At 42.3% G+C, this 27,055-nt stretch overlaps 1 protein-coding gene across 4 annotated transcripts in view; it reads left to right on the top strand.

Annotated features, from left to right (window-relative positions):
* LOC119388162 (protein unc-13 homolog B) overlaps positions 1–27,055 on the top strand; it is a 317,102-nt gene that overhangs the window by 11,935 nt on the left and 278,112 nt on the right. For all 4 annotated transcript variants that reach the window (XM_037655819.2, XM_037655817.2, XM_037655818.2 and 1 more), the window contains exons 4-10: positions 1,710–1,827; positions 6,021–6,144; positions 10,486–10,553; positions 13,162–13,210; positions 16,742–17,006; positions 20,958–21,160; positions 23,731–24,941. In XM_037655819.2, coding sequence (XP_037511747.1) covers positions 1,710–1,827; positions 6,021–6,144; positions 10,486–10,553; positions 13,162–13,210; positions 16,742–17,006; positions 20,958–21,160; positions 23,731–24,941 — 2,038 coding nt within the window. The remainder of the gene's footprint in view (positions 1–1,709; positions 1,828–6,020; positions 6,145–10,485; positions 10,554–13,161; positions 13,211–16,741; positions 17,007–20,957; positions 21,161–23,730; positions 24,942–27,055) is intronic.

Below are 27,055 nucleotides of genomic sequence, written 5' to 3'. Positions count from 1 at the left end.
ATGCATCTGCCCAGTTTTTCTGCACCAGCCCGCTCATTGTAAGCTGCTACAACCACGCTACCTTGGATCTTACCCCATGCTAGAATGGCAGAGTAACACATTTGTAGTTCCATCGATGAATGCCCCAACACCATTGGGCTCAAAGACCATCCATATTGCCAGCGCATATTGACAGCCCATCAGTAGAACCAGCATGTCAACTCTGTCAGCTCTGTTAACTCAACCAACTTCTCTGCACAAGTGGTGGATGCCACGCTACATCCACGTGTTGCACTGCAACATGTTTTGTGGGCTCCATTACTCATCTGCATTACCTCATCTCTGGTTGTGGACTCCACTGTAGCAGCAGCATCATGGTCAAGGCAGCACAACGGTCGCAGCAGCAGAGACACGCAGGCTCGAGCCGCGTGCACTTGTGCTGGGTTTCAGCGGTGCTTCTGGCAGTGGGTGACACAATTGGTAAAAAAAGATTTTGTTTGGCCCTGACGTCTCTTCTCTATGCTATGCTACATCCAGGGCCCCACGATATCAAGTAAAGAAGTGTTAATTTTAAGGGCTCGTTTTTCTTTGTTATATACAATATTAATGAACACTAACAGACAATAATGCCAAGGAAAGTACAGGGGATGTTATTAGTAGTAGTAAATGTAAGGTAAATGTGAAGAAAGAAAAGTGGACTGCCCATCACAGCTCCGAAAGGCAACGAAAGCGCTGTTGCGTTTTCTCAAGGATACCGGACTGATTCGCTGTTTGTGATGTCAAACGCGGAACTGTTACGTCGGCTGAAAGAGTGACTTTTCTCTCCTCCTCCTCTCTAACTTTCCTTCCCCCTTCCCCAGTGCAGGGTAGCCTACCGGGCTCAGCCCTGGTGAACCTCCCCGCCTTTCTTTTATTCTTATTCTCTCTCTCTCTCTCCCTATTGTCTGTCAGTGTTCATTAATACAATATCAAGTAGTCACACAATCTGGATCCCAATACTATGGTGATATTGTATATCTCAGATGTAGCTTTGGGATATCTAATCACCTCTGGTATGATTTTAAGGGCTCGTTTTTCTTTGCTAGACACAACATTAATTAGAACCAATAGACAAAAAAAGCTAAGGCTTTCCTTGGCTTTCTTGTCTATTAGCTCTAATTAATGTTGTGTCTAGCGACAAAAGACGAGCCTTTAATATTCCCCTTCTTTAGTTGATTCATAGCAAGGGTCTCGTTCTGGCAGACTGGTGCCTTCAAGTAGTATGCGAGGAATTATTGGTCAGCTGCCAGCTCGTAAAAAGATCATGTGCTTCGTGACGCCAGCAGGCAGAAAAAGAGTGTTCCACACTTGCCGCCATGGCTGCTAGCGGCGCTGACTAACACTACTAGGTTTAAATGCACACATATATATAGTACCCCATAAAGTGGACGGGAGGATGACCACTGCCGTAGCTCAGTGGTAGAGCGTCAGATGCACTATTCGAAGATCGCAGGTTTGGTCCCTGCCTGGCGGCAAGTTATCTTTTCATCCACTTTACTTTCTTCACATTTGCGTCATAATTACTTCAAATAACATCCCCCATACTTTCCTTGGTTTTCTTGTCTATTAGTTCTAATTAATGCTCTGTTATGATTGTTAGATTAGGAAAGTCACTTCATTCTTTTGTTGGGGCAACTGCTTTTTGTTATGAAGCCTGGTGTTTTGACATGAAGTGCATTTTTCCATTTCAGTGAGACCAACAGGATGGATACCGGCTTGGTGATTGAGGTCTGGAACAAGGGGATGCTTTGGGACAAACTGATTGGATGCCAGTGGCTTCCGCTTATGGGCATCCAGTATGCAACTGAGGTGAGTCCCACAGTCGGTGAGCTATGCACACCTCGAAAACTGTGTAGGTGTACTGAGTGGGCGAGGACCTTTAGACAAATGACATACTGCAGAACCTATGGGTTAAGTCGTGTTCTGGCATCAGAAACACTAAGAGCTCATTCATGCTGGTGACTTGCAGATGCCATGCGAACAGATTCAACTTGAAACAGTTATTTGCATATTGTGGATTTTATCAAAAGCAGCTGTTTTGGGTCAGTCACTCAATGCTAAATTTTTTATTTCTGCAACTGCAGTTGCATGCATACTGAATCAATTAGCAGTGTATGAGTAGGACTTCTGCATACACTTGCGAGGGGATGAGGGCAAACATGAGAAACAGCAATTTTGAGACATTTCGGTGTGGAGATCATGCTAGCCAGTGTGAAAAGATTGATCACCATCAGGCGCTCCTTGGTTGACAATCACAGTTCAGTGATGTGACGTCTGTCAATCACAAATGGGAATGTACAGTACTTACGGATTGAAATGGGAAAATTTAGGGCTATGTAATGCACATACTTTTGTTTCCAGCGTCTTGACCTTGTGTCATATTGATGAGGTGTGATAATATTGTATTCTTAAATATATAGTATAGTCATGTGGAACTGTCAAATTAAGCTATGAACTGAAGTAACGTAGAGTACTGGGCGATTTGGTATAGATTCATGTCGAAGCGAAGCACGAGGAAAACAGGACACAGTATAGAACACACAGGACAGGCGCTAAGTCCTGTGTGTTCTTTACTGTGTCCTGTTTTCCTCGCGCTTCGCTTCGACATGAAATTAAGCTATAGTGTGTTCTTGACATGTTTGACTTGCTTGAGGTGGTAATATAAAAATTTATTTTTCATGTGTTCAACACAAACAACTAACCTGGCAGGCAGTGATTATTCTCTTTTCTTTTGGCAAATATTGCCAGTCTTGCACACAGACATTTGCAGGGAGTGGATTTGAAAGTACAGATAATCAAGTACACATGTTGAAATAATTTACAAAATGCAACACCGACCACAGGTACAAGAAAAGAATCAATAAGCTTTATGAAAAAGAACAAAACAAAACAAACCATGTCAAATGGCAGTATGATGCAGGGGGCTACTACAGCACATATAATAAACACGCATACAAAATAAAGCTGGACATATCTTACTGTGTAAGGATGTATGATTCCACTTTCACCACAAAGTTGTCTACAGAGATCATTTTGGCAATTTCATGTGATACTGTATTCTCTATCATTATAAATCACGGGAAAAAAAGAGAATTTGAATGGCTCACAGAGTTGCACTTTGCAGGCAAATGAGTGCTGTGCATAAATCACTCAATGGCTACTGTGTCTGAAAAGTATGAAAAGCCTGCGTAGTACAAAAACAGACAATGTTTAAAACAGAAGGCCATCTGCCCTTTTTTTGAGGTAGCTGTGTTTTGAGAGAGATAGAAAGTGACATTCATGCATGTCCCATGCAGCGAGCGCTCCTTGGAATATTGCTGACGATGGCATGTGACTTCCTTTCTTCACATTTTGTGGGGCACGGGGCACGTAACACTGTCCCTGGAAATGCGTTGTGAAGCAAAAGAGAAAGATAAAAAAAAGGAGTTGGGGCTCATCACGTCCACATAACGTGCTATATCTCCTCTGGCGCTAGAGTGAACTGAAGGGAGCTATGCAGCTTGAGAACACTCGTCAAAATACATAGTGAGAATGTCTACCTTGACAGGGAAGCTTGCCCACTGGAGACACGGCAGCAAGACATCTAGTGTTCCTCTGACTTGTCCAGTAATGAAACTGATTGGAAGAGATATTTTGTTGATATGCTCCCTGGACGGCACCTTGCAAGCTCTTATGGCCAAGCGAAAGTTGCAATGGGGTGTGAAGAGGCGACCTTTAAAGAACACAATTTGCCATGGCATTTGCTCAACTTTTCAGTTAGAGAAAGAAGCTTAAGTTTATGTAGAAGTTTTCTTGCTCTTTTGTCTGCATATTGTGAAGTTTCTGAACGTGAATTTCAGAACTTGCAGTGCATTCATGAGAAGTGGCACAGTGCATCCTACTATTATTAAACAATATGCTTTTTTAATTAGAAAGTTTTTAATATTATATGTCCTTGCCTGTACGCAACAGCATCATGTCAATTCATTATCAGGCAAAAACCTAAAGGATGCCAACTGTACTACATACAAATCTATTAAAAATATTTTGCATGTGTGCTCTACAATTTGTATAGATGCAAAGCAGCACTTGAAATTATGGGATTTTTTGGCTAACTGCTTTGTGTAGTGTTTTTTAGAATTATATGCATGGGACAATGAAACATGCCTTCACTTTGATTTAAGTAATGTGGCGAATTGGGGGAACTTGTATTGGTTCATACTGCATCACAGCACCAAGGAAAAAACTTGGAGGACGCTTGAGTTTTGCCTTCAAGAGTAGAATGCGATAACGTAATTGGGTTCCGTTCGCATCGCCTTCTCACTCGCCAGCCTGTCTTTGCTTCTTGGTGGACAACATGCTGCAAGGAAAGGCATGTCTGTGCTCGTAACATTGGCCATTTCCAACTATCCTAGAATGTCTTCTGCGAGTACAGTTGTGAAGGTCCCACTACGCCATTATTCTTCCTTTTGCGAATTGGCAAAGTACCCACTACAAGTCTGTAAGGTATAGTGCGCCTTGTAAATGGTGGGCCTTTAAACCAATCAGCTACCAGTTGCTCAAAACTTTTGGTATTCAATGCTCTCTTTACATCACATCTGCGTTACTGCAACTTAATTTGGGGTAATGGAACAAAGCAATCTATAAGCAATCTCATTATCCTACAAAAAAAAAAGGCTCTTCGTTCTGTTGCAAGCCTTCCTTTTAATACCCACACTTCATAAATCTTCAATAAATATAATATAATCAAATTAGACATGCTCTATGAATATTCCTTATTAATCTCCTTCAGGTCTGATACCATTAAAAGTTGCAGTTATGTACACAGTTTAGCTAATCTGCAACCAAATCCCTCTATACACCTTTTTAACGGAGAGAAGGCTCCCCTGCTTTCTGGGCTGTTGCACGGGAGTACAAAAGCTGAAGTCACAGCCTTGGCAGTGCATTTTTGGGGGGTCACGCATGTTAACAACAGCCCAAAGAGGCTTACGGCGGCTCCCAGGGAGCCTTCATTGACAAGGTCTATACGCCTAAACCGACACTCTGAACATTGGTGTGTTCCGAGGCCACACACCAACTACGGTTTTGAGGCACTGTGTTATTGTTTGCCAAATACTCTAAATAATTTCAAAATTACTTGTCAAAATGTACGTATTCTCTCTAATTATTCTATTTTAAATATGCTTTGTTAAATATTTCCATAATAACATTTCCTTTTTGTAGAACTTATTTTCAATGTATAGCATGTGCATTGTTGGTTTGAATTGTGTTTAAGTTTACTTTGCTTTTGCCGTCGTGTTTTGCCACAGTGAATCTGGGATGTGGGTCATTATCAAGCTGTTTTCATGCAGCTTTTTCCCCTGTTCCAACCACTTACTGTAAAACTGTATGTGGTAAATAAACTCAACTCAACTCAACTCAACTGTTGCACAATTCACATGTTTTGACGCCTAGTGTGATTCTACGCTTCTGCCATGCAGTATTACATGTGCTCAGGAGACTCCTTGCACTACATGACATTCGTATAGGTCTTCCGAAACAGTTCCAAGCACTGGCGTGGCTCTATAGAAGAACACCTGCTTGCCACGCAGAAGTCCTGCGTTCACATCCCATTTGAACTTAAGTTTTTTTATTATTTATTTATTTGCATCTTTTTCGAATTCTTGCTCACGGACAACGCTGATTTCTCGCTCGCAACCATCGATGCCAACACCAGAATTTCTGCAAAACGAGCTCTTTAACGCTGTTGCGTTAAAACGTGAGAGAGAAAAGTAGTCGCATACAGTGCACATAAAGTATCTTCTGTTCTGTGTCCCGTTTTTCTTGGCACTGCAATGCAATAGAGACCTTGCATTGTTGTTCATGTGCACTTCTGCACTGTTTTATAAATTTTTCTCCTCATGCTGCTTGGGCCTGACTTGTTGGAATGGTTCACTTGGCTTTATAGCTTCTTAAGAGCCACTTGACCAGATTGTGCTTCAAGCTGTTTAATTCCATTTTATTCAACCCCTTTGCTGTTGCAGGTAGGGGAGGGGAAATGGCTTTCCCTTGATTCGGAGCTCATACTAGCTGATGGAGAAGTGCGTGGAACAAAGAACCCCACTGGGCACAGCATCTTGATTGAAGCACACTTTGAACTTCCCTATGGTAAGTCTCTTTGTGTAACCTTCGGATAAATGTGCATAGAAGGTTCTTACTTTACACTTCTGCAACATCCAGCAGTCACGCACAGAAGTACAGTCCATACTAACTTGCAGTGTGCGTTTTGTCAGTTACACTAAAAACAGCTTGCTGCACTCCACATGGGGACATATCCTCAATAAGCATTGTTTGTGGGATTTTGGCTGCCTCAAATGCACAGCAACTACAGAGCAAGAAACATTTAGGAGTTGAATCTCTGCTACTTGCAGCAAACAGATAATGTGAAGCTCCCGCAGAGAAAGCTATCATGCTAACAGAATATAGCAGCCACCAAAGAAATTGTCACGGTTTCATTTGCCAAGGAAACAGTCATGTGTCATAGCAGGATCCAGCTGTTGACATTCTTTTTTTGGGGCTGTGGCTACTGCTATTTTTGTGAAATTATCTGGTCACTCACGTGTGCCCATACTGATGGAAGCTTTATCTTCTATATATGCTTGCTTTGTGACAGCAACACAGTTTTATGGTAACTCAAAGAAAGGCATGAAGCCACCTGTACTGTATGTACTTGTTCATAAGCTTCAGAACAGAAAGCAGAAGTGCAGAATGTGTGCTAGCCTAGCAACCTTACATTTACGCTAGACTTAATGGTAAATCGCTTGTGTTATGTTTACATGGTCCATAACCTTGCCTTCATTATTCATTTTCATTTGTATGCATAGGCTTCACATTTCTGTCACTGGTTGCCTATGTAGATAAAGCTTCTCTCCTCTACACTGTGGCATTCACATATGCATGTTTTGACCATGCATACCGCATGGCAGGCATGTATATAATGATTCTGCTGAGAGCTATAAGCAAGTATTTTGGCTTATCACTTTTTGATTTCAATAAAGTGATGCAGCAGAATTACATTCTCGTTTCATTTACAACATGATTGCCACTGCAATTAATCATTGTTACAGAAAAGCAACATCTAAGAGGTGAATAGCTTCATTATGCCCAGTAATTATTATTAGCACACTAGCCAACACTGGTGAAAAAAGAAACGTCATAATCTGGTATCTGTGAAACACAAGCATGATATATCAGTCTGCAATTACCCAGTAAAGGATGAAAGTCCTCTTGCAGATTTTATGGTTTGTGGGTGTCTTGCTGTGTCAGTGCACAGCATGGAAATGACAGTAAATTACATAACCACTCTTTCCATCATTGCTAATGCATACTCTGCAAGATCTATGTGATCGCATGGGCTCAGCACATTGGCTTGCCAGTTGCAGCTTAACCAAGCAAGCCACTGGCCCAAACACACGTGTTATTGGCCATTGCAAGTTGTATTTTCTGAATTGTTGACTGATTTTAAATATGAAACCCACCCATTTAAAAAAAAAAGTGGGTAGTCTGATGTGCTTGCATGTGCGTGACATCATTCGGATGTTGCCCACTGTGTGAGTCACAGGTGATCAGAGCTCTGTTCCATGTGTTGGAGTTGTTCAATACGGGTTTCAGGTAGACGGCACCATTAGCAGAGGATGTTGGAGGGAGGAATTGACGGTGCACTGCAGGAGAACAGCTTACTGTGCTACTAAACTGGGGCGGTCAAGGAATGCCGGTCACCCCTGTTGTCGTGTAACTCGCATAACCTAGAGCAGGGGTCTTAAACACATGGCCCATGGATCTTTCGCTAGTGGCCCGGCCCACACATGACTGTCTTCATCCCATATTTTTTATTTTCTTATTAAGTACGTTCATGAACTACGCAGACATGACTGGTCTCAATTATTTTTCTTCGTGAGGCACCCCATGCGGTCACCATACATTGAAACATAACTGCGCAATGAAAACTCTATATTTCAGAATTGGCGTCCACATTTAAGTCATTTTGAAGACCGGTATCAATATGTTTCTTGAATCCTGACGCCAAATTCCCTTCAAAATGACCCACATGTGAGATATGGGAAAGGCCTTCTTTCAAATGGCAACGTTAGCTGACATTTTGTTCAGACTCCCCCTCTCGCTCCAATCTTCTTCTCTGTCCTGGCCTTTTCTGGAGACCAGATTTCGCAACTGTGGCTCGCTAGCTGAGGGGAATTACAGACCTCTGACCTAGGCAGTTATCGTGATATGGGTTATACGACATTTTTTTTTATGCGTACATGGCCACACATGGGCCCGAAATCATCTGCTGCATCTATAATTAAGGCAGAGAAGTATTTGTTTTATTACTGACCCATTGCATGGTCACTGTGTGCCCGTGTAATAATTGCATGAGTTGATCTATTTGGTTCAATGTTATGGCCAGTATGTAGATGACTGGCTTGTGTTTAAAGAGCTGCTAAAAATTAAGACAGCAGAAATGAAAATATTCAGCAGAACTCATCTCGCAAGGATTGCGTAAGTTAAAGTGAGAGCCAGCATTCCCTGGCTGCCCCAGTTTGGCTGCCGCATGCTACTACTTCTTCAGTTCGACTGCCTTTGTGAAAGGCCCGCTTGAGGTAGCTAGGACTTATTTTGAACAGCCCTGATGCATGGTTTATGGTTGTTATTTATAGCACCATGAGATTGTCATCACACGCATGCAAGTGTATTGGACTGCCTGCTTGCTTAGTTGCATATTAGGTGTCTTAGCCTGGTGGCAAGGTACGCTACTCACACACGATGCCATGGCTCTGGATTAAAAGACCTACTTGCAGAGGACCAGCAGCTGTTGCACTTGAAATTAATTTTTTACTCCCTTTAAGTGGTCTAAGTGCCTGAATGTTTCCTCTGTTTTTCTTTGTTTAGGCCACAAGATTTTCACTTTACAATAGGTACTGAGTCATCAGTCTCAGATTTAAATCTAGCCATGCCAAAGTCTGCACAGCTAGCCAAAGAAATGCTATCAAACTTAGCAGATGCATACGTGTATTCGCAATTCATGTGAAACAAACGAGCGCTAAGAAACGGGAACATAAACAAGAGGCAGACAGGAGAGGCACTTTCCTCCTGTGTGCCTCCTGTTTATGTCCCCGTTTCTTAGTGCATCGTTTGTTTCGCATCAAGTATGAACCAACTTGCCCAAACACATGTCGTGTATTCACAAGCTTGCATTCCTTTAGATCTGTTTGGGTGAACAAAATTGCCACATAGCTCATATTTCCATCAGTGGAACCTGTTGTTCCTTCACAAGGATGGCTGTTTGTTGAATGCCTCGTGCCACATTTTTTTATTCTCCCATTAATATTAGCACATCATGAGCTTAATCGCAAGCACCCTGCCATGTTTTATAATGCTACATGGATGACTGAATTTTCGGAGCGAATTAATTTCTTGACCTTTTTTTGTTGTTATACTCGCTTTCATATTCCATTGTAATCTAAGCTTCTACATCATTTTGGGATGTTTGAAGGCCCCTAATATTCATCATGCAATAAATCGTTTGCAAGCACAACCGCTTGAAGTTCTGACAGGTGTACCAATTTCTGTGTCAGTACTTTCAAAACGTTTCAGTGCAATATTTGATGCTCTGCATGCATATTGACACATCATTTTTCTTCGTACTAACCAAGCAGTCCACATTTAACTGAGCAATGTACATTTAAGATGGTAGCCTTATGGATAAGCAAAGCAAGATCATGTGTGGCTAGATGCACATGGGACACATACTAACTTTCACACTTCTGGTTGCAATTATTGTAATGTGATGGTTTGTGATGTTTGCTGAAAAAAAAGAGACATGTTAAAAGCAAACAAATTTACAAAGGTGTTGCTCAATACTCTACACAGTGGTAGCACAGTGAAGGTTGCAGAAATCTTAATGTACACCATTTGCTTTTTTTGTACAGCTGAACATGACTGTGGGGATGTTTGCTGTCATTGCATTTCAAAGTGTTCAGCCTTAGGAAGGACAAAAGATAAACTGGCTGGAGCCTCTGCACTTGTCTGCGAGCAATTTATTTTGTTCAAATAACCTTGTGCAGCGATCTGTTTTATTTTTCATTCTCAATTTTGACATTGTTGCGTTTGATTTTCATGAAAATACTTACAATCACTGCATTATTCCTTCGCAGTCATATAAACAGTGTACACATTTTATTCTGCTTGTACGTGTTGGGACTTGGCATTTCTTCTTTAGTACGTATTCTGTAGCATATGAGATTTGAATGAGAACAGATGGGACAAGTGCTGTTCCACAGCGTTATGTGCTTATCGCAAAGAATGCTAGATAAAAGATAATCTAGCCAGTCATGAGGCCACATACTAAACAATGAAGCTGTACGTGTTTGTAAACTACACCTTGTGTTTCTTTTGAATTGTGTGTGTTGGGCTGTGAAGAATGACTTTTGGTCTTTTTGCCTGTGTTAATAGATCTCCAGGATGACACGCCTGAGTTGCAGGAGAAACTGGAAATGCTCAATAGCATCATGGACCAGGAGGCAAGAACATTTAATTTCCTTTATGTTGACTTCATTCATTTGTCTAGTGTATCGATTATGCTACATTCATTCAGTACTACATGTATTACTACTTATATTCCCTCTCTCAGTGCTTTCAATAACCATTTATTATTTCGCAACTAGTGCTATTGCAGGTTTCACTGAGATGCAACCTTTTCTTAAATTTCAAAAGTGTTTGAAGCAGTTCTCAAAGTAAAATTTTACATTTCTTGAAGTACTATAATAAATACAAATATTCTGGCAAAATGTTATTTCGATGTCTCCCTTTACATAGTACGTGGAAATTTGGTGTTTATTTGAGTTGCTTATACATGAACACACTGAAACACACATGTGTACCTAAGAAAAATGAGCGGAGCAGTTTGGGATACCTGCTGCAGCCAAACCTTGATACAACGAAGTGATAATTGCAATGGAAAAACTTGTCACGTCATGAACTTGGTGAAGTCGAGATTCCCATATTTCAGCAGAAAAAATAAGCTCACAGGATTTGTGAATATAGTCCTGCATTTAATTAGCAAGCATACTGAAGCACGGCAGGCAAAGAAAAGGAGAGCAGAGTAACACGATTGCTTGCTTTGAGAGCCAAAATGAATCTCAAAGCAAGTAACAGAATCCGGCTTTCTCACACAATTACGCAGTAGCACGGCGTGTCAATGCTGTCAGGGTTTTTGAAATTTATGACAAGGAACATGGTGGCAGAGTGGACAACTCGTCCTGCTTTTCATAAGGCATGTGTGTGCAATTGAACAGCAATTTGAACTGGGCAATAACTGGTGCTGCTTCGTTTAAACGTGATACCCGCTACCAAGTGGCACTTACTGTAGCAAGCGATTTGCGTTCGGTGTGTTGCCTACTATGCACACGCCAGTGCCAGGATGTTTGCTGTCTTAATGAAGGGTCAGCTGGCATTTGTGATTGAAAATGTGTATGATCTTTTACAGCAAATTGAGGTGTCGGCCACATTGCCAGTTGGAGCGTACAGTTGTCTTCTATGTGAGGAAAAGTGATAGCACAGTGCCACACGCTCCATTACTTTTGCTCAGTGGCTTTTCTTGCCACTTTCTGTCAATGTTTCCATGTTAAAGGTCACCTGCGAAAGATTGGTTCTCTTTTAATCAATCCTTACCAATCTTTAATTTCTCATATAAAGATGGTGTGCATGTGTGGAACGCACAACAAGTTCGTTTGATCACTGCAGCATAAAGTTACTTCTCTAAGACTAAATAACAGCAACAAAAAATCATGGGTTTCAATAAAGCTAAGATTGGAAAATGAAAACTGTTCATTACATAGCAAATTATATTAAATTGAAGTTTCTAACATTGAGGTATGGGGGGGGGGACTGTATTATTCAAGAGGCTAATCTCAGGAAGTACATATGCAATCAATTCATTTCTATTGTTATAACATGGAGCACAGGTTATTAATTAGAAAACTAACTCTGGGATTTTATGTGCTAGAACTATGACTAAATAGGACTTTTTGAGGGCCTAGTTGGTGCATACTGATGAAAAATTACTGAGCGCGAGAATATCGTATATATTTATTTCTGTTATCACATTAATTTCTTGTTTTTTCATTGAACGCACCTGCATATGTGCGATCGGTGTATTTATATTTCATGACAACGTTGTGGAATAAAACAGTTGAAAGTAGCACTTGTCCCTTGTCTACCTTTCTTGTGTGTTGCATCTTTTCTTTCGCTCGGTAATTTTTCATCATTAACCATAACTAAACCTTCTAAAACTACATATTTAAACCTTTTTTGCTATAGCATGACAATGCATGCATGCAGCCAAGACACTCTGAAACCAACTACAGAAAAGACAACAAAAATTGTGTATGTGTGAAGGCTTGCTATGAAATCTGACCGTTGGACAGTATGTGCCCACTGGTGCAAAATTCACAACTTGTACAAAAACAAAAGTACAGGGGTGAGTGATGATTGAGCTTAGCTTCAATAATCCATGAAACATGCTTGTCCATTTGAACGTTTCTGCTGTTATGTTTACTTAAGCCAAACAGACCAGCACCTCAATGACAAGCTGCAATAGCAATTTAGATGAATGAGAACAGAATGCTTAAATGTTGGTTTGCTGCCTACGGTTGAAAAATGTGGAGGTTGATAGCCATGAAAAACAAAACTAGAACGTAAATTCTTGGAAGTGGCATCAGTAGCAAATTGTTGACCCAATTAACAGGAATTTGATGGCTTTTTGAAACATTGAAATGCTTTTTTTGGGTTTCCTCAACTAAACTAAGTTAACTGTTCAGTTCTTACGACTTCTGTGCAAGTTGTGTGTCACTGCATGATGGAGGATGCATACCGAGATCATGTGCATATGTATGCAACTTTTGTTGTCTGGCTGGTTGTGGAGTGTCTTGGTAGTAGGTGTGCATTGTGAAAATGTCCAAGTAAGCATTCACGCTTCTTAGTACGCAGTACATGCCCTGTATCTCTTGTCTTCATTTGACCCGGTATGCCTTTGTGCTTCACCATAGTCAAATATGCTTCACCAACTGAACCAACTGTCTACTTTTCTAAAATTGCCATTTTCATCTGTGAAATTTTGTAATTTTTCAGGTGACCTCATATCGGGAACAGCAAAAGAGACCACTTCATACGTTAAACTGTAAGTAGACACAATGCGAACATAAAATGAAAAGGCAGGTTTTAGATATGAATGCTCTTTTCTTGAACACTTACACACATGAGCAAACTCCCATTATGACAAAATTTCTTCATTTGAGATACCAGTTTATTTAAAGTTGTACCTACTGCACTGTGTGGATTTTGTTCTTGAATATTCAAAGCAAGGTGCATAAGGCTTCACATAGTGCAGATCGTGAAGCGAGAAACTTGAATAGAACTGCTCTTGGAGCTTAGATGGTGACCCGTTGCTTTTATTATTTTTTTTTATCAACCTTATGAGGAGAGAACTGTGAACACTACTCTTGTACTTCATAACAGCTGATTGTGGTTATCATCCAATACCAACACAAAAGGCTGTCAGAATTTCAACTCTGTTGTATCAATACTGCAAAACATCAATTTGTTTTGGGTTAAGCTACATATGTTTCATAATCCATTTTTATGGTGTACACTTCCCATATAGTAAAAGCTCGTTCGGATTTAACGGTACCGGATAAAATGTCTGAATCAACCGAATGTCGGATTATTGAAAGTATCAAGAAGACAATAAACAAGTGTCTACTACATAAATGCACCTTCATTTGCTTGATGAATACGTAAATCTAGTAATTAGTTTGCACAAGGGCAGTGTGAAAGCCCAGTTTGCATCTTTCACGACTTCACTTACAATGTGACCGTGGCTCAAGACCCCTGTGCCTTAAGCCAAAATGTGCCCTGAACCCATCCCATATTACGTATACAGGCACCACCAACACCACCACGTGCACATGGCGATAATTTTTTCACCGGAAAAATAGCCGGCCTTCGTCCATCACAATGTAGCAAGTGAGTTTTATACCAGCATGCAGACCGCAACTCAAGCTCTTCATATTCAACAGCTTCTACCATGTCTTAGTTCTGTGACATTCCGCGTGCATTGCCCAAGTCAAATCGAAGCTACTGAGTGCAGCATCCGCTGTGGATGAAACCATGGTAGCTAAAGATGCGGCCGTAGTGTCCACACAGTTCTGAAGGCATGCGTGCGGCCTATGTCCAAAATTCAGTTCAGTTTTTATTTTCAACAAAACTCCTGAGCAGTCGAAACAAAATTTTGAGCACATCATCTGCTGCTGAATAAACCTGGCTCACTAATGCACAATGACAAATGGCGACTACGCAATTCTGAAGGCATGTGGTGAAAATGAAACTACTGCTTGTCACAGCTTTGACCCCAGTCGGTATCGACGTGATCATAGATAGAGCCCACGCAGTTCGCGTGTGCGGAGTAAAATTGAAAGTGATACAAGTTTACCGCCGCAGCTGAAGCCTTGGTTGCCAACAACGCGATTGTGGTAGGATTTTGGATTGCAACCACGCGTTTCTGATGGCCTGCGACCGTTTTGGTTCACGAATGCTGCTTTCGCCCCTTTGCGTTGCTTATTTGTAGCGATTTGTGCCTGCTGCGCTCCGAGGATAGCCAAAGTTAACCAAATATGGTCGAATTAACGAGAGTTTTATGCCATTAAACTACAGTAAAAGCTTGTTAAGGTGACCCTCGTTAATTTGGAAAATAGGATAATTCAGACATGTTCCCTGGTCCCAGCAAGCATATGCACTGTTTAATAGCATCAAACTCACGTTAATTAAGTCAGATTTGGCTGCAACCCAAGTTAATTAGGACGATCCTTGGAGCGTGCTGAAGCCAAATTGCCGCAAATGTGCTACACAAAAGAACAAGAACGGCGCTTGCAGACAACCGAAACAAGGCGGCGCTGTCCGCATAGCTCTCTTCATCGATTAGTTGTGGTCAGTAAATACAATTGGCTCTATGGAAACTGGGATGGGGATTCGTTGCAACTACATTTCAGTTGTTTTGGTGTGTCTGAAGCGGGTATACATTGAGGTTTTACTGATGTGCATACCGGCTGCCATCTTTATGAACCACTGTTACGCCCCCTTGTGGCGACTCGAAACCTCAGGTGGAAATTGTGGATCCATTTTTCCACATGTGACAACAGCAGTGACTAGTGCCTGTAGCCATAATTTGTAAGGGCCTTGGAAAATGCTATATTATTTTTGTTTAAGAGCCACACTCACGTGAGTGCCATGCAACACCATTCCATCCACGCAGTATCAGCACTGTACGTATCTTTATTGGCCTTGTTGGTGTCTGCAGTTGGTAGCTTTTTGGTGAGAAGTTTGCCAACTGAATCATTGACTGTAGTCACTAAATTTATTTACTGGCACTTTGCCTGTAGTTTATGCCACTTGTACTTTTCACCATCCATGTCTTTTGTGAATAGATACTAGTCGCTCTGTGCACACACTGCGCATGCAAGTATATTCACGCTTCGTGCATACATTGTTGCTTCTGAACTACAAGAAAAGTATGCAAGTGTTGCCGACCACAACATTTTTTTTGCAATTTTCCATCACACAAGCTTAGTGATTCAGTATGTGTAGGACGGCTTCAATGTTTAATTGCGTGGCATCAGCTGAAGTGCATGGAGGTGTATCATGTGTATTTCTCCACTTATTTTGCTTCGGCAGTCCTTTGTTAGGCAGATTCTGGTAGACCTAAGCATCAGTGAAATTTGTATCCAGGCACCCTGTGGCAGTGTTCTGTTGGACAGTGCACGTGTGTGCGTGCTATGTATGTAAGCCTTTCAGGGCATTGCGTGTGGCCTTTGCAGTTTGCACTGTACACGCTTGTGCAGTAGGTTCCGTCATTTCTATACCACATGAGACACATGTGGCTGGTATCAAGAACAAAACAACCTCTTTACTTTTCATGTGAAAACTCCGGTAGTGTTTCCACTGGGCAGCCTTTCTAGCAGTACTGTGTTGAAGCACGTGTGATAAATTTATAGCTGCTCTAGCCTCTCCGTTATTTGCTCGCAAACTTCCGAACTCCTGGCCAATGTTTGCAAAAAGAAGTGGGGCCTTTACATGAGTATGTGTGGTACATAAGCATGCACAGCATTCAGAGAGAATGAACCGTGCCTGGGCAAATGCATCTGTCTTTGGGTGTGAGGACACAAATATAAAATGTGCAGAGCGTGCTATTTTTACTGAGGTGAATCTATGAATGTAATTTGTTGCTCGTGAGAGAGAAAATTACATTCTAGCATCTCTTGAGAGCAGAACTTAGATTTAATATCGGTCATCAAATAAAAAGGCTGAAGTTCTTAAATCCAAAACTCTGCACTGAAAACATATCTTGATCAAATCTGTAAACTGCATCTCTAGTTTTCGTTAACTGCACCTTCATGTTCATGACATTGCACACTACAGCTTGTCTCTACACCTTTCTGTTGAACAAAGCCACTCTTGGATGTACAAAGCGTATGCGCTGCAACATTTTCAGTTCTTTTTTAGATGAAGCACACACGGGTTCACAACAGTGTCGAGCGCATTGCGATGATATGCAGCCGGCTTTTTTTGAATAAGTCCCTCTGAAGTTGTTTGATAAGGGCCAGCTCAATTTAGTTGCTGACATGATGCCCTTTGCTATTTTTGTGCGCAACCACAGCAGGTGTCTCGGAGGACAGTGACTACACGAGTGATGTGGGCTATCCGGTGTCTGCACAGCAGTCCCAACAGCAACACCCAAGTGCCTCGATGCACCATGCCAACAGCTCAGCATCGCAATATGGGGCCCAGAATTTGGCCCGCGGAGGAACCACGCAGCTGCCTACCACATATGCTGACTCCAGTGCTGACTGCTACCAGGAGCCCCTCTACTACAACAGCCGCCCCCCGCAGAGAACCAGGGATTATGACAGAGAGCCATCTAGGTGGGCATGATTTCAAGTCCTTGCTCTGTTACAGATACTCAAATTCGGTCTCTTTTCTTTAGGGACACTAAAGGCAAATAACAATTTATGTCAGAGTGAAAGCTCAATGTATGACAACGTCTAAAACGGCAATATTATCAACAGCAGTGCCCTACTTATCGAGAAATTAAGCTAAATGTATCACATGACGTGCACCACGAGTGGGACATTTTGGAAATGATCCCGATGATGTGAGAGCGTCCGACTACAATTAATCACTAGTAATCAAACTAGCTGCAATAAAAAAAAGAATCTTCCGTGCATCAAGAGACGTAATAAAATGCTGCTTGTTTGTTTCTGTTTGATTCATGGAAAAAAGAACCTCTTTGGCGTTGCCTATGGCGAATGGCGCGCGTGGTTCAAAGGTTCCATTTTCGCCAAACTGCGCTGCACCTGGCACCCAGCTTCACTCGTGCGGTCGCATCTCAGTGGTAGTTTCGGTATCACATACTGCCGCGTGTGTTTTGCATGCTCGTGAAAGTTGCTCTGACAGAAAGTTCGACAAAATGCCGCATGCGTGTGATGTTTCTGGATGCCCGAATGGTGCACGCCACCAGTGCACGCCGCCGCGCAGTAAAGGTGGGCAACGTTGTGCACGGCAACAGTGACGTCAGAAAGACCGCTTTCAGGCGGATGATTTGAAGTGCGCTAACACGATGAGGACCGCTAAAACGTGACTTTATTTCAAAATAAGCACTTCCTTGGGACAAAAGTAGCACTACGAGGTTTCTGGACCGCTATTTGAACAATCAACGTGGACTTAATATTTGCCTTTAGTGTCCCTTTAAAAATCAACTGTTTAAAAATCAACTAGGAAGACTTGTGGAACTGTGCATGGAGGTGGTTGTGCAGAGCAATATCTGAAATATTGCAAAAGTTGCTCTTGTAGTACACCATTTTAATTATTCAGGGCTTTGTCATGTTCTTTGTATTAACTGTTCCATTGTGTCCTTAGGATTGCATAGCAAAGCAGTCATGTGATGATGTAGGTCCCGGTTGAAGTGTCTTTTGGGCACACATTATAAAGAGATAATTATAATATAAAAAGCACTCGCTAATTATGCTAGTGTATATAGTGGCCTGTTTCGAGTGGTATAGAAGTGGTCAACCATCTCTCGTGAGGGGGACTGTATTGGACATTTACCGAAAATGGATACAGCTCTATGTATACGATGAATTAACAAGAACTGGTACCAGTTTAACATCCTGATGCTGTTGTCCCAACAATCCCTTCCCCACCTAATCCCAAACTGCGGCCGCGAGGTTCCTCTTGTTTATTGAGCAAGCAAGTCCTTCTTGTTGTGAAAATATGTACTAGTATGAGAAATATCTACAACATACTTATGACAGCAAATATGGAATATGTGCAGGTGCATAAGTCTTATATGTAGCTGTTTATAATGCAAACAAACAAGAAGGATGCATTGTAAGGTATGGTTGCCTTTATAATTGTTGCTTGTTTCACGGTGAAGTACAAACAAATGTGTTTGCTCTTTCTTTCTCTCATCCTTGTACCTTGCTCACATTGAAAGCATTTGATTTGTGCCAGCTGGCTCATTTGCATTGCTTTGCATTCATTAGGTAACGTTGTGCTATTGAAATGCAGCAGACCCCCCTTTCAGACCTTGAAATCGTTTTGAAGGTTCTCGATACTGAAGACCAAAATAATTTGACTCGGTCATAGAGGCACCTATGCACACTAATGTCAAGTTTAAAGTATGAAACCAATACTAAACCGTATGAAACTGATATATTGTAAAAAAATAAACAAATTTTAGAGAGTGCATGTCTGTTTTAATTTCTAGTAAGACACCGCTCTGCATTGTGACCTGTGTCTGCTTATGGTATGCCGAATGAGTAACCAAGGGTGTGGAGGAAAATGATCTTATTGGCTTCTTGCATGGGGCCTTCCACATCACCTCCACTGTAGGAGTGTAGCGAGAGAAAGAGAGATAAAGAGAAGAGGAAGGTCGAGAGGTTAACAAGAAGGTAGCATCTCAATGCGACCACGGTGCCAGACTCCCATCTTTAACATTACTCATTTACTGCAAGCACAGTAGGCTGTCACTCACCAAAGTTTTATCTTTTTGAACAGATGGAAGCTTGTATTGATTGAGGTTCAATCGGCATGCATTTCTATATTCACTGGAAAGAAAGTCACCATCACACAAAGAGAACGCTCGATTATACATTGATGCACTGCAAACAGTTTAGCACAAAAACACAAGTTAATCTTGTCGCAGGGTTTTGCAACACGCGAACATAGGAAAAAAGGACAGAGTAGACAGAAAGAGCACTCTTTCTGTCCTACCAGTACTAAAGTGCAGCATTATTTGCGAGACTTTTTTATTGCCTACTCACCCATATGATTACCTGTATTTATTACTCTGACAACTTGAAAGGAAGATTTCATGCTTACTGCTGCTTTATTTTCATTCAAATTTTGCAACATTATTGGATGTTTTGATCTGCATGTCCAAATGCTAGGCATCATTGTTTGCCTAGTTGTTGCATTAAATTGCCAACAGGCTACATTGCGAATTCATTTTCACTTCTTTGATGACAAAGTCATACCTGCCAACTCTTCTGATTTGCCCGGGAGACTCCCAATTTCTGAGCTCTCTTCCTGATTGTACTATCGCGGCCATAAATCTCCCGATCAGCTCCCCAAACCCAATTTAGAAAAAAAAAAAGAAAAACTACAGTACCGGTATGATCGTGAGTAACTGTGAGACTACTGGCGCGGTGCCCCGTTGTTCCTGCGGTAACTATACAACACACGAGCACTTCTGGTGCTACCGTGCTATGGTTGTTCTAAAGTATGGCCAAACTCTGCTAGTACGTGGTGCTCACCGGTGTTGTACTGCGTCAGGTTGACTGACGGATAGTAGCGAAACCCAGGTAGCACTTTGAAGCAGTTTCAATTACCTAAGCACCAAGCAATGTCTGCCAAGCCGTCTTTCTTGCGAGGCACATAAAAGAGAAAGCGTGCACTGGCCAGCGTGCTGGTGGATTTGAGACTGACGATATGAATCGGTAAGTACTATGGTAGTGTGTTCAGTGCGAGGCAAGCGACCCACTCAGATCCGTAGAGTTTGAATTAGCAAGGGCTTCACTAAGCCCTTGCTAATTGCTAGCAAGGGCTTCACTAAGCCCACCTCATATGAACATGGGAATAAACAAAATAAGCAGACGACTATTAATCGAGATAGAAAGTACCAAGAGGGCTTACTTTGGTGTTTTCGAAGTGCGATAAATTTGTCTTTTGTTTATTGAACTGGAACTACCAATATAAGCTCTACCGAGGATGCATTTGCAGTCATGAAATCAGCCATTGGCCATGCCCGTTTCACTTTGCCGAGTGGAGGGTGAGCCATTTTTGGCTGTCCATGAAATGAAAGTGCAAATTCCGTGCGCCGTGCAGTGCTATATTTGTCTCGCATGTTCACAAGAGCCTCGACTGCTGATCTGCAGTGAATTCTGAGTATGTTAAAGAAGTGTTGCAGGGACCTTTTGAAGTGACCATTTCTGATAAGAACAATTTCGGAATCGCCCGAAACAATATTTCTTTCTGCCCCCTTCCCCGCTGCGAGTCTCCCAATTTCAGAAGTCTCTAGGTTGTCAGGTATGCATATGAGTGGGTGTTTGAAAAAGATTTCTGGACATGCCAGGCAAGTAAATACATATGCAGTGCACTTGACTTGAAGGATGTGCACCGGAATATGGAATCTTGTTATGAAATATTGGTGCAAACAGATCATGGCAAGCATCATGTTCTAACTTAAAGTTTGTTAGAATAAAAATGGAACTCCATATACACATGAAAAATCGCCTTTATTTACTTTTCTGTTGCAGCTTTTTAGTGGTGTAATTATTATGGTAATATTTAATTCTCTTTCTCCACTGTTGCAGGAAGGAATGTCGACGCAGCTATGATGACTCTCCTTGCAGCTCTGCACGTTACGACGATCGTGAAGATGGCCGGCGGCGCCAAGGCTGGGGTGCTGGGCCTGACTCACCTGCCTACCCCAAGCGGCACCTGGCCCAGCGGCCAAGCTTGGAGCGTCAGGCCAGCTTTGAGAGGCATGGCTACGATGACCCTTACGACTACCCAGGTAAATTGTGGGCCTGTTTGCCATTGTTCAGCAGCAGCAGTGCTGAACATAATGTCCATCATTGCCACAAGGTCAACATACCACATCACAGTACGTTCACGTTGTTCTCACTCATGCGCAAAAAAGAAGTCATGACTGAAATCACTAAACAACAGAATTAGTAACCATCACTAATTTAGACAGCCTTTTGTGAAGCAGCTCAAGCTGAAATTAAGTAATCTTCAATATTTTTCATGCTAGTTCGTTTTACACATAGTATATTGTTGTACTGTTGTATGTATATTTGTTTGAATTGCTTATCAATGTTTGCTGAATACAGTGTCTTTGTATTAGTCATTCTTGAATTACAATATCTGTATTTGCATTATTTAATGCTGTAACTGCCTTGTGTCATGTGATTTTGTGACAACATTGCCTGATTTGTCAGTTTGTAGATGTATGTATTTTGTAGTATTACCATATCTTATTTATCTAATGCTACTTGCTTGCTATATCCCTCTATAATGCTTCATAATGAAGCCCTGAGAATATCACAAATACATAAGTAAATAAGGAATAAAGAAAGGAAGAAAATAATAATTTGACATCCTAACATAGGCTGGGGTGAGCATGTGTAGGGTGTTCCAGAACTGCGGCAAGTGAGATAACAAGTCTTTCTAGTACACTGTAGAGAATGCACTGCTGTCAAAAAGTAAACTGCAGCGTTGCAGTGTTCTGCTCTCTCTTAGCAAAAGGCTCCGACTAGCTCAAGGCAGCTGTCAATAACGTTCAGTTTGCATCTGCGTGGTATGAAGCTTTCTTAACCTTGTTATGACGCTAAAATTTTGGATGTTTACGTGCTTCTATTCATTTAATTTTTATTCTTTTTGTATTGCATGCATTTACCAGAACAACCGAGTGTAATACTTCGCTGCTTGTGCCATCTTAGTCACGCAACAATTTTCGTCACATTTCTGGATGTCGTTGCACATTTTTGAAATTTGTTATGCTACCTATGGTGGCCCTGTGGTGCTTTTCCATGAGCCTAATTCTACTTTTTGCCTAATTTGTTGGCGGGAAAGTACCAGAGGTATTTGTTTCCTACTGGCACAAGGGGTGGGGAGGGGAAACGGGTGAGGCCTGAGTCAGGTCATACTATGCATTAAGAGTAAATTATACAAAGTAATTTGGAAGTTTGTTTATGCGTGGTTCATTGCAGCATTATACTACATGTCTAGAACAAAATGCAGCTGCTATCAGGGCTGCTAATGATAGGGGGGGGGGGGGCGCACATTGCATAGACAGGGTTGGTTGGATTGAAGCAGTGCTGCTGGCAGTCAAATGGCAGCCATCAGTCATATGGACACATACTTGATCTTATCCAGAACAATTGTAAGTTTCTTTTTTGACAACATAAAGTTCTTTTTGACTGACATGTATAGTGGGGTGAATCATGCAGCACATAATAATTAACCACTACTGAGCTTTTCGGCCAAAACTGATACAGAATACCGATTTTGTTTACTTGCCTATTTGATTCTAAGTATCTTGAAAGAACGAAAAAAACTATTTAAAGGTGCTTTATTTGTAAGATACAAGCAAAATATATTTTTTTTAAATATGCAGAGAACTTGGTTCACTGCATTGCATTACAGAAAGTGCCTAACCTTTCCAGTCTTTGGTGAAGAATATATCTCTTTGAAGCTTAAAAAATAAAGTGCAGGGACAAGCGAGCCCGCAAAAAAGAAGGAAACCAACAAAACCACAAAAAAACTTTGAACGTGGCAGTTGGGGTTTCTTCACATCTGTCGGCGTCCTCTGCCAATACATCGAGATGTGGTCGTCATCCGAAATCGATGATTTAGGGAACATGTGCTGCTTTTTGTAGTCGCTCCCACACTCGCAGGAGAACTGAAATTCCTCTTCATTCCACAAAACATGGGCAAACAAGCACTTCTTTCTTCTTTTTTTTCTAAATGGAGCTGTTGCCGGCACACACAAGCCACTCTTGCACAGAGGACAATGCCTTTTTCTGATTACGGTTACCAGAATCAAGTTTTTTCTCGACCAAAATGTATGCTTTGAACGCATTTATTTAATTTTTTTACTGTGCCTTCTTTTCAAGCCGAAGAGAACTCGGCAAAATTAATCAGGGTAGCTGAACTGCGGCGCCCTCAAATGCTTCTTTCAGTGTGGACGAGCCCAGCTCGTCTTCTGTGGGTGTGGTACAAACCATGTGGACAAACTCAGCTCGTCTTTGGTAGGGAAAGCGTTAGTTGTGTTTAAATTGCAACCAACTTTAAATTGCATACATGTTTTAATTGTTATTCTCCAGTAAACAATATGCAGTTCCAAATTTTTGATGCAAAAACTGCTGGTGATGACTTGTCAAACTGTCTGTGTGATATAACCACATCTGCATGTGCAATTCAGCATTCTATTTCATGGGCGGCACATCACTCTTACTTCGATTGTTTGAACTCGGTATTTTTTCTGCCATCTAAAGCATAGCCAACTGTCTTGCTTTTTCTTTTGTTGGCTAGTTGGAGTTTCTTCATTATTTACACTCATAGCTTTTTCTCTGTATGCAGACACGCCTCAAGGGAAGGGCTATCCGATGCACCAAGACAGCTATGAAAGTTATCGTGAATGCTCCCCTCCCATGTCGCATGTCGGCGACTGGAATTATCCACAGGAAGACCGCTACTATCCGCACGAATATAGCCAAGAAGACAATTGCTGGACTGAAGAACGTACAACTCCACGTCGTGACCTTCCTCGCCAACCCCAGCCTGACGTAAGAGCTGACAGGCGAACATACGGTGGCTATGACCGTGCTGGTTTCTTCAGTGGTGCAGACCGGACTGAACCCTATGCGCCATTCTCACCTGTTGATAGACCGTCTGCCATACCAGAGTTTTCACCTACGCACGATGATGATGATGCCGCTACCTACATAGAATACCCGGATGGACAAATGGTGGTTGAATACCCAGACGGCAAGGTGGTGGAGTATGCAACAGATTCTGTAATGCCACGGAAGGAAGTATATGGAGACAGTATCCCCACAGATGTTGAGTACAGCACCAGTCACGCTATTGGAAAGCCACTGCCAGAACCTGAGCCTCCACCTGTTGTTGTTGATGACCCGTCAGCTCGGCGGCCGAGCTTTTATGGTGTGACTGAGTCAGAGCGTAGCTTCGAACCATCAAGCCCAGTTGTCAAGACGTCATCATTGACTGTCGAGAAGGAATCAAGAAGGCGGAGCTTCAACGAGCCATCAAAACAGTTGACACCCGTCTATGAATCCACAAGTCCGCGAAGTGAAAACGAAGCGGTAACTGGAGGAGGAGGAGGAGGAGTAGTATGTGGTGGGACGGGGGGAGGATCGTTTAGAAGACGACCCTTTTACGAGACCAGTGAGCCTGCGACACCTTCCTTTGAGCCGAGAAGCGAACCCGCGAAGCGGAATGGGTTGGTGCCGCACATTGAGGAACCACCATCTCAGCTCACACCCGATGCTGTGGTGCCTACGGCCGAACCGGTTCTGGAGAAGAAGGCTGGCATTTCCGTAACATTCCACGAAGAGAGCAACCGTGTCTACCCTGGCTCGACCGAAGAAATCGTGGTGGAACCGCCTGAACCGGAACCGGCTGTAGCCAAAGCCACTTCACTGACCACTTCACTGCTTGGCGATGACGACAGGCCTCCCTTGGTTGCAGTGACAGCAGAGCCTGGCATGTCGAAGGCGAAATTGCGCTGGCTCTCTGCATTCAACCGTATCGTCACTCAACTGAACGAGGTCTGTGCCCCTTGCAACTTTGCCGCATGTGCTTGCATGCAAGATTTCTTCCAGGTTGCTGCTCGAGTGTCCACTGAACGACTTAATCATCAATCCATTCTGAATCATTGTAAATACTATAATAGCATATAACTTAGCAGTTTAGGGCAGTTATTTTCTAAATTACGCTTTTTTTACAGGGTAAACTCACGCATTATGCAGAAGTAGAAGTTCATCAAAGCATCTTGTCAAACAGTACATACGTAGTTCATTTTAATTTCTTGTGTCGAAATGAGATAATTTGCTCTCTTAATCCAGAAATGTAACGTGATGCCAGTACTGTAAACATTACATGTGGTGGGCATATTTGCATTGTTTCATGCCTACCTTCACTCTACTTGTGTGAAAGATACACAAACCGATTTCTGATGGCAAATAGACGTTATAAGTTTTAAAACAGAATTCGTGCCTTATATTCACATATGTAGTTCAAGGTGTCAAAAATGGTATTGACTCTCAGACTGCCTTCCCACATGTGTGGCAGATATATGTTAATTGATGTCACGATGCACTTCTTCACCAAGGTAAGTCACTAGGTTGCTGGACCAACAGTAGTTTAATGGCACTTCGTTGGCAGGCTTGGCACTTGAGAAGTTGTGATAATGTTCTGTGTGAACAACAACAAAGTTCATTACATTAGATCCTTCAACGTGCAAATGCCTCCTGCAAGAACAAAAATGCGTTTAGGACAGCTATTAATACTCCAGCTAACATTTTCATGGAACTACTGATATGATGGAAATACCTTAAAATCTTTTGGGCAAGGTCATTTTTAATGACCACATAAATGTAAATTGATGCCAATTACGATATAAATTCTTTGCCATTATCAGCATTGTGTTGATTTGCAAATAGATATAAAAAACTTCCTTCAAGACGTTTTCTAGAGCGGTGATAATGCTACACGATCGACGTTTCAAAGAAGTTCTGGGGTCTGAAGATATCGCCGCCCTCGGAACACACGGAGACAGTTCACGCCATCGAGCAACCAAAGCACGTACACGTTTATTAACCTCTTTTACATACGACGAGCTCGCCTGCCGAACTGATACACAACTAGTAATACGCTAAGTAACCCTATAGATGCCCATGCCCATACAATACACAGAAAACATAACAAACACAAGACAACGTAAGACATACAATGTACTGCGAATGCGGCGTCGCCGATGTTCGACTCACCACGAGGGGCCCGTGGGAAACGAGCCGCGGTATCGTCCGCCACGGACCCACCGCGGGAGACGTCCATCCACGCACGCTACCAATCTGACCAATCTCCGAGGACTCGCTGCTGTTTTCTATGCGCCGGCCTAACCTCTCCGCGGCGGCGCTGCCGGCGCCACCGCGCTAACCCTAAACCGCTCGAGCACAGCGCCACATCTTCCTCGGCGGCCGTTTAACCTTCATCATCATCATCATCATCAGCCTGTCTAACCGTTTAACCTAACCATCAGCCGTTTAACCTAACTGCGGCTAATACGCGAGACGCGCGTGCGCCATGAGGTGCAAGCGACTTTACAGTGGGTGCTAGCACCTCCACAAAGTGTGCATCTAAATAACTAGGCTCGTGCGAATATTCGAGCATTTCTAATATTCGAACGAATATTACAGTATTCAATTCGCTTCGAAACGAATTTAAATTATTCTAAATTTCGAAGTATTCGAAATGAACGAAGACATACGTGAACCGCGTGTAACCCCTGTAAAGGCAGTTCCGCGGCAGTGGAGGGGTGCTATATCGTGAATACACCTCTCCAGAGAAAATCCGCACTGCCGCGAAGCTCTGCTTCAAGGTTAAATTAGTAAACTAAGTATAGTAAATTTTAAAGGGATCATGAACCACTTTTCCAAGTAATGATCTAGTATCGGAGTTTACTGCCTCCCGAATCGATTGCCGCAAAACATTTCTCGAGTCCGTCAAGAATCAGCGGAGTTACGGAGGTTTGACGCACGCTCTCAGCGCTTTCTCTCTTTTCTCGTGCCGACGAGCGCACTGGAAGCTAGACAGGGAGGGATGGCACGGGGGTAAGAAGTTACGCCAGCGCGCGTCATGAAACGCGATCGCTCTCCCGCTG

This window comes from Rhipicephalus sanguineus, chromosome 3 (genome assembly GCF_013339695.2).
Source record: "Rhipicephalus sanguineus isolate Rsan-2018 chromosome 3, BIME_Rsan_1.4, whole genome shotgun sequence".
In the NCBI taxonomy this organism is placed as follows: Eukaryota; Metazoa; Arthropoda; class Arachnida; order Ixodida; family Ixodidae; genus Rhipicephalus; species Rhipicephalus sanguineus.
The sequence above is the reverse complement of the archived record's forward strand: the minus strand, read 5'-3'. Positions and strand labels throughout refer to the sequence as shown.